The sequence below is a fragment of the Arachis ipaensis genome, chromosome B09, assembly GCF_000816755.2.
Source record: "Arachis ipaensis cultivar K30076 chromosome B09, Araip1.1, whole genome shotgun sequence".
Taxonomy (NCBI): domain Eukaryota; kingdom Viridiplantae; phylum Streptophyta; class Magnoliopsida; order Fabales; family Fabaceae; genus Arachis; species Arachis ipaensis.
Genome location: NC_029793.2, coordinates 142,024,806 through 142,032,357, shown reverse-complemented (window position 1 = coordinate 142,032,357; position 7,552 = coordinate 142,024,806). Strand labels below are relative to the sequence as shown.

Sequence of the window (7,552 nt, the reverse complement as noted above, 5' to 3'; positions counted from 1 at the left end):
TTTCTGGATTGAAATCAGAAAACTACTTTCTACAAGGATCCTTAAGTGCTATTGGTTAGCCAACTTATTAAAAAATAGAAACAAGATGAATACTTGGCGAATTGATATCCAATGTTTGTTGATACATAAATGGATAGATATAATGGAACCTGTTATATGTGTATTTAGTTGTTATTTTTCTTATTGTTTGAATTCTTACATGTGCCTATGTTAGGGTATTGGACACCCAAAAGGCTATGACCAATTTGATAGTGTTCTTATGGGTCTTCTTCGAAGAATTTTGGATGATAATAAGCGGGTGCAAGAGGCTGCTTGTTCAGCTTTTGCAACACTTGAAGAGGTTCTGACTACAATATCTGTTTGTTTTCGCCTAATGAATCATATTCAGTTATCCAATTTACTTAATTTTATGTATGACCCACATTTGGTTTACTTCAAACAGGAGGCTGCAGAAGAGTTGGCACCACGATTAGAAATTATATTGAAGCACCTGATGCTAGCGTTTGGGAAATATCAGGTTATTTTCTGACATTCGTCTTTTCATTGCAATGACGATACACAATTCTTGTTTACGTTTCTTGCAAACTGAACTTCATTGGGATGAACACCACTTAATTGTTACTGTATCGTATCACTTTCCTCTTCTCATCGCATGCATGCTCATACATCTTCAATTGTGATTTCTTGTTCTAAACTTTAGAGACGAAATCTCAGAATTGTATATGATGCCATTGGAACTCTAGCTGAAGCTGTTGGTGGGGAGCTGAATCAGGTATGTTATTTTTAATAGCTTCCCATGGAAGGATAAGCAACCTTCGCTAAGTAGAAGTTTCTCTTTTTCTCTTAGATTATTTTTCTTAATTTATTATCGAGATATTTGAATTCTTGTGTGTCTAATGCATTTCCATATGAACTTGCTTCTTTCCTTGTTTTGCAGCCTGTTTATCTTGACATTCTCATGCCACCATTAATAGAGAAATGGCAGCAACTTTCAAATTCAGACAAAGATCTCTTTCCTCTCTTGGAATGCTTTACATCTATAGCACATGTATGCACCCCACTTTTTCTTATGTTTTATTTGTTAGGAGATGTCTTATCTCGTCTATGATATGTACTTTGAAAACATTTATTTCACATTTTGATGTCTCGGTATAGGTCTTCTGTTTTCTGTCAATTTTGTAACTTCTACGGTATGCTTTGATTTCCAGTTCTCACATGCATCTCTGAATATTTTCATGATTTGGTTGTAATAAATCAAAATAATTAAATTGGCAATTTCAGTACTTTCCTTTACTGCCATCATTACTAGCATGATCCAAGCAGCTTCAGAATTACAATTTTTGGTTTAAGTTTCAGTTGCTTTGAAAGTTGTGGCCACATTTGATTCATCTTATTAGTGCTATTTATGTTGATAATAAGCTCCAGTATTACACCTTTGCTTTTTGCATACAAGGTTCTACTACAGTCAACTTAATGATATGGTTTCTGCTGCATTTTATAATGATTTATTTCTCATACTGAAAGTTTAGTCCATATATTTTGTCTAAATATGTGTTTTCTGCTAGAAGTTGTAAGATATCATTCTCAAGAGCTATTTATACCTGCTTTAAGGAAATTTTCCTATAATTCTTAAAGGTTTATATGGGATATCTTTGTGGCATCAATGCATTTCCTTGCATCTGATATAAATTATTGTGTTTTGTTTGGAACAGGCATTGGGCACAGGATTCTCTCAATTTGCTGAACCAGTATTTAAGAGGTGCATAAATATAATCCAGACCCAACAATTTGCAAAGGTTATGGTCGCTTTGATTGATTCAATCAATTAATATTCAGTTTAATGTGAAGGTAATGGGTGCGATTTATATTTTCTCCTAACATGTCCAGTGTATACTTCTATTTTCAGGCTGATCCTGTTGCAGCTGGTGTTCAGTATGACAAGGAGTTCATTGTATGCTCTCTTGATCTGCTATCAGGACTAGCAGAGGGTCTTGGCAGTGGAATAGAGAGTCTGGTAACCATGAAAAAATCTATATATTGCTGAATTACTTCTGTAAATTTATTACAAAAACAGCCATATACATGGCGCCAATATGATATAGTGCTTTTTAGATATTTAACTTCACCTGTTCACTTCTTGTTCTGAGCATCAGGATTTACATTCAAAATAATTATGTTATTTTGTAATCTTGTTTCAGTTTTTAATGATCAGAAATTCTGCATCTTCTGGACTTTCCCATCTTATGCTGTTTGACACCTTGACATGTACACTTCTGCAGGTTTCACAATGTTCCTTGAGGGACCTACTTCTGCATTGCTGTGTGGATGACGCTCCTGATGTTCGACAAAGTGCCTTTGCATTGCTTGGAGACCTTGCTCGAGTAAGACCTTTGCATTACTCAAGCTACCAACAGGATTGGCTTTTTGGTCCTTATATTTTGTTTGACACACTTGAAAGGCTCAAATTATCTTCTTTATTATTATTAGTATTATTATTTTTTAAAAAAGGGTTGTTGGTTGGGATGGAACAGTTTTATTCTGTATCTTTGTTGACGATATTATTCTACTGTAATTTGATTAGGTATGCCCAATTCATTTGCACCCTCGTTTGTCTGAGTTTCTTGAGGCTGCAGCCAAGCAGCTGGTATGTGTATTTCTGGTATTAGTTTAGGGTTCAGCTGAGTGGTTGTATTTTTTCAATTATTTTACTAATGTACTATGTTATCTATACAGGAAATTTCTAAGGTTAAAGAGGCTATTTCAGTAGCAAATAATGCATGCTGGGCTATTGGAGAACTTGCAGTTAAGGTATGCTAATGTTATATGCTACACTCTAACTAAAGTTTGTAGAACTGTATCGTAGCTGGAATCTAATTGGCTTAGTCAGAGTTATGTGCATAATGTAGTTTTAAACTGTTTGTTTCAAAAGCCAATTAGGACAAATGGCTCTGCTCTTTGTGACTGCTATTTGGCTGTTATCTTTAATTTTCCACTTATGTATTTTTGTCTTATGAAATTTCATAGCAATATGATTGTTTTAGTTCTGGAGAGTATTTCAATTTATTTATATATTTAATAGGCATTTTTTAGATGGTTGGGATTATCTAGGTCCTGTCAGAGTTTTATGCATTCACTAAATTTTCTGTGATATGCGACAATTTCGGAAAGCATGTTATTTATCTAAACTGACCAAGAGTTGAATGGCACTCTTGTTAGACATTAGCCTTTGGATATCTTTGAAGAAATCACTATTGCTCCAGCTCCTTGTTTTGGAATAGATTCCTATAACTTGGCATTGGAGTCTCAGCTCAAATATTCTGCAAATTTTGTTATCTGATATTTATGTCTATGTGGTTTCTTTTTTCGACCATGAGTTTCCATTTTTTGTTTCTGATACTCTGTTATTAGAGTGAATAGCTTTTGACATTAATTATTTCATAGTTATTTATCTTTTAGATAGATCTGTTGACATAAATTATGATCTTTATGTCAGGTTCGTCAGGAAGTTTCTCCCATTGTTTTAACTGTAATTTCATGCCTTGTCCCAATTCTTCAGCATGCAGAGGTAATTTTCTAATCATACTCTTTAATAAACCTTGCATTCATGTATAGTTTCTGATTGTCTTCTTGTTTATTAGGGACTCAACAAGTCACTCATAGAAAACAGCGCAATAACACTAGGGAGGCTTGCATGGGTCTGTCCAGAACTTGTATCTCCACATATGGAGCATTTCATGCAACCTTGGTGCACTGCTCTGTCAATGTAAGTCATTGAAATTCCGTTGCCCATGACTTGCATCCATGATCCCCCTAACAAATATCTTTTGTTTTTTCTGTGTGCTATAACTTTAACTGACAAAGGTGTAATCACTATATAGAGAATATAGATGCTATGGTTGTATTTCTTTCTTGAGCTGGGCATTTAGCTTTATTTGTTTGTCTTAAGATCTGATATTGAATTATTGATGCTTTAGAAACTGGTAAATGGTGGCACCTTGGTCCTTTCTTGATATATAGTTTCTTGGTATATAGAGCGCCACAACATATAAAAGAGAGTAAAAGTGTGTCTACAGAATATCTTTACTTTAGGAATTGGGCATGCTTTTGCTTAATTTTCCACTGTTTCTCTGTAAGATATCATGTTTGTTGATTTAGCTCCCTGGATTTGTTGCAGGATACGGGATGATGTTGAGAAAGAAGACGCTTTTAGAGGTCTATGTGCTATGGTATGTTCCTCCTATTTGCAGTGAATGTTTTACATGTAGATTGCGAAAGTTAATATTTGAGCTCTCTGTTTGTTTTCAGGTCAAAGCTAATCCTTCTGGAGCTCTAAGTTCACTTGTGAATATGTGTACAGCCATAGCAAGTTGGCATGTATGTATTGCATGCTAATCTTAAAATTCAAAGTTTTCCAGGGTTTCTGGGTGTGTATAATAAAACTCTATTTCTTTCTGTAGGAAATAAGGAGTGAAGATTTACACAATGAAGTCTGCCAGGTTTTGCATGGATATAAACAGGTTAGTGTTGCGTATCTGAAAAGAACCCATCTGCTTAGGAATAAATTCATGGAAGCTGCAGTTTTTATTTTATAAAAAATGAAGATATAAATTTATGGAGTAGCACTTTTCACCATCTTGGTAGAGTTCTTTGTCTGTGGCCCTCTGGTGTAAAATTTGCTATTTTTAACAGTTTCATTCTTTAATCCTGATTTCCTAAATGGAATTTACATATCAAGAGGATATGAACTAACTGGTAAGGAATGTTCCATCTTATATGCTATAGATGCTGCGTAACGGAGCATGGGACCAGTGTATGTCTGCTTTGGAGCCCCCGATAAAAGAAAAGCTTTCGAAATATCAAGTATAATTTACGTCTGCATTGACATTGTTGGTCGTGTGTTGTCGAGCTATATATTGCTGTCATGAATCATGTTAAGCAGGAGCTTATTCTCAGTCCAAGTTTTCAGTCAGGGGTCTCAGTATTTATACAATTCGTTTTGAGGTTTGATGATTATTGCCGTTTCGAAGGCCTTGAAGACCTCATTGGATGGTGTTTCCCACGGGAAATGTACAGGGGATGACTTTCAACCTTTCGGAAATGCTTGATTCTTTGTTGTCTTTATAGTTAAAAGCCTTAATTAAAAAAGGCTAGGATTTTTACTAGACCCTCGTGTTCGTCATCACAGTTTTTCAAATGTTTTAGTTTGAGTTAATAGGTTTTCTTTTGTGCCTTTGTTACACAGTTTTGTACCACCAAAGAGAGGAGGGGGATGGGGCTTAAGAGGAGAGGGTTGGGGGGTTATTATGTGATCTGGCTACAGTAGTTTTCAACGTCTTTAGTTATTACATTTTTTGTAATGTGTAACTCAATTTGAAAAAGATTTCAGCTGTGTTGCCTTAGGCAACTCAGCATTTGATTTTTGATTTGAGACAATAAATATCTGAACTTATGTATATACTTCGTTGAACAATTTTTAACCTTCAGCGAAGAGGACCAAAATTTTGACATTAGAGATTGAATTTTGTGTCACGTAACTGAATAAGTATTATGTACTAAATAGCTTAATTTCTCTTGTTCAATGGACCATAATCATGTGATTTATATTGTGACTATATGATTTCATTTGATAACAGCAATTGTATTGAAATTGGATCAAAAGATAAATCTACTAGACTGTAAAGTTTATTTAACCGTTTTTGTATCTGTGGACAGGATTTTTCTGTTTCTAGAGAGGGATCATTGGAAAATTGTGAAAACTGAGAATGAATACCATCTTTCTTTGTATACTATTATGTGAAAAAAATAGAGGAATGAGAATGATTAGAAAAAAACTCAAAAAAGAAATTCTCACGTTGCTAGCACGAGTCAAAAGTTGTATATTATGTTTACATAATAAAAGTGGGTTTTGGCAGCACAAAGTTGCATACTAGTGAGAGACACATATAGAACGTTGTGGATTGAGAAATTTGTTCTTTGCAGCTTCCAATTCTAGGATCTCCCATCTCTTTTTTCTCCTGATATCAAGTTGGTGTGCCTCTGCTTGTTTATTTTGCATGTCAATGAGACCCTTTGTATAAAGTTCTGGGTCCATCTCTTCCAGCATCACCTTCACACTTTCTGTTAATTGCCTTACATTCTTGCTCCAGTGCCACTTGAGGTTCCTCTCCATCCCCTCTACTATCACCGGAAACACTTCCACCATCCCAATTGTCGCCATCTTCACAAACTGTTCGTTGTTCCATACATACAGCGCTCGCTCTGCCACCTATACAACATTCATTCATTAGCAAAAAACATTGGAACAACACCAAGTAATATGTAGTTTGTGGATCAAACCTGTGAATTCCAGCTGTTAATGCATTTAGTAATCTGTGTACAGAATGGCAAGGCCAACTTCCTATACTGATCAGGGTCAATATTGTCAACAAGATCCTCCAACTCCCCAATGAACAAGATCTCTTTTTGAGTGTTGGTTACAGGCCAATACCTGAGGATCCCTCTAACAACAACTGCACCAAGCATTGGCTCCTTCTGCACAAACTGCGAAACGCAATAAGCGAGTTGCCTATGGTACACCTGCATCCCCTTTGTCTTATGCAGGGGAATCAGAACTCTCATCAAGAACAGCTTGTGCTCTTCCTTGAGTGGCACGGTAAATCCATTTATGATGGTTCCCCATATCTCAAGCAACTCTGCAATCCCCGGATGCCTTTCTATCTCGAAAACATGGTTCAGCAACACATCTTTCATTGACTTCCTCATGAAGGAACGATCCGTGATGAATTTTGTGTATATCTTGTGGTAAACATTCTTCAAGCTCTCGCGTTCCCTCGGATCTTCTGATTGGAAGAGTGATAGGAGCTTGAGGAGGAAAGACTGATCCATGTACACTCTCAAGGCTTCATAGTCTATGGTGATGACAAGCCTGAGCAGAATTTCGTATACTATTTGGAGATGTGACCAAACTGGTGAGAATATGGAGACAGGATCTTCGTCGTCGGCGAGTTCACAGACGGAAGAAGAGGAAGAGGAGGAAGAAGAAGAACAAGAAGGGTTGTTGGCAGGTGGAGGGAGTGGCCTAAAGAGATTAGCTTGAATCATTGAGATCAATGGGGCCAAGATTCTGTGCTGCAATGGCTTCTTGGAAGATTTGAGTATGGAAATGATCCTTGAAAGTTGGATCCTCTTGGAATCTCTTTGTGCTGGAGATTCAAGAGGGTCAGTGAAGGTGAAGACAAAGGTGCAGTAAGAGATAGCAGAGAGAAGATCTTCATTCATGGGTGAAGTTGGAGAGTGTTGAATAATGGGGAAGAGAGGCTTCTCTTGCACAAACAAGTCATGGAGTGTCTTTGAGTTTCTCAAGCTACCCATCTTTTCTGATGGATGAACCCAATGTTCTTGCTTTCTTCTTTTATCACCTCAAAGAACCTTCATTCTTGAAACCTTGCTTTTAATATAATGACTTGGTTCTTTCTGTTTCTATGCAAAAGCCTCGGAAACTCCGGTAATGTAATCAGGCCATATGGACTGTGAAATCTTAGGTTAGTTTTAT

At 36.3% G+C, this 7,552-nt stretch overlaps 2 protein-coding genes across 5 annotated transcripts in view; one reads left to right on the top strand and one right to left on the bottom strand.

Moving 5' to 3' along the window:
* The window catches only part of LOC107617061 (transportin-1), an 11,256-nt gene extending 5,801 nt beyond the window's left edge, over window positions 1–5,455 (top strand). For 3 of the 4 annotated variants that reach the window (XM_016318884.2, XM_021110967.1, XM_016318885.2), the window contains exons 16-30: window positions 215–340; window positions 443–517; window positions 701–772; window positions 938–1,048; window positions 1,713–1,796; window positions 1,907–2,014; window positions 2,280–2,381; window positions 2,582–2,644; window positions 2,734–2,808; window positions 3,494–3,565; window positions 3,639–3,763; window positions 4,175–4,226; window positions 4,306–4,374; window positions 4,458–4,517; window positions 4,783–5,455. In XM_016318884.2, the coding sequence (XP_016174370.1) occupies window positions 215–340; window positions 443–517; window positions 701–772; window positions 938–1,048; window positions 1,713–1,796; window positions 1,907–2,014; window positions 2,280–2,381; window positions 2,582–2,644; window positions 2,734–2,808; window positions 3,494–3,565; window positions 3,639–3,763; window positions 4,175–4,226; window positions 4,306–4,374; window positions 4,458–4,517; window positions 4,783–4,866 (1,278 nt within the window). In that variant the 3' untranslated portion in view covers window positions 4,867–5,455. The remainder of the gene's footprint in view (window positions 1–214; window positions 341–442; window positions 518–700; window positions 773–937; window positions 1,049–1,712; window positions 1,797–1,906; window positions 2,015–2,279; window positions 2,382–2,581; window positions 2,645–2,733; window positions 2,809–3,493; window positions 3,566–3,638; window positions 3,764–4,174; window positions 4,227–4,305; window positions 4,375–4,457; window positions 4,518–4,782) is intronic. The other variant, XM_021110968.1, reaches the window with a different exon arrangement.
* LOC107616964 (serine/threonine protein phosphatase 2A 57 kDa regulatory subunit B' beta isoform-like) lies at window positions 5,173–7,537 on the bottom strand. Its single transcript, XM_016318820.2, has 2 exons — window positions 6,337–7,537; window positions 5,173–6,265 (listed from the first exon to the last, which is right to left on the bottom strand). Exons 1-2 carry the CDS (start codon window positions 7,369–7,371, stop codon window positions 5,927–5,929), a joined length of 1,374 nt encoding a protein of 457 aa, XP_016174306.1. The 5' UTR covers window positions 7,372–7,537; the 3' UTR covers window positions 5,173–5,926.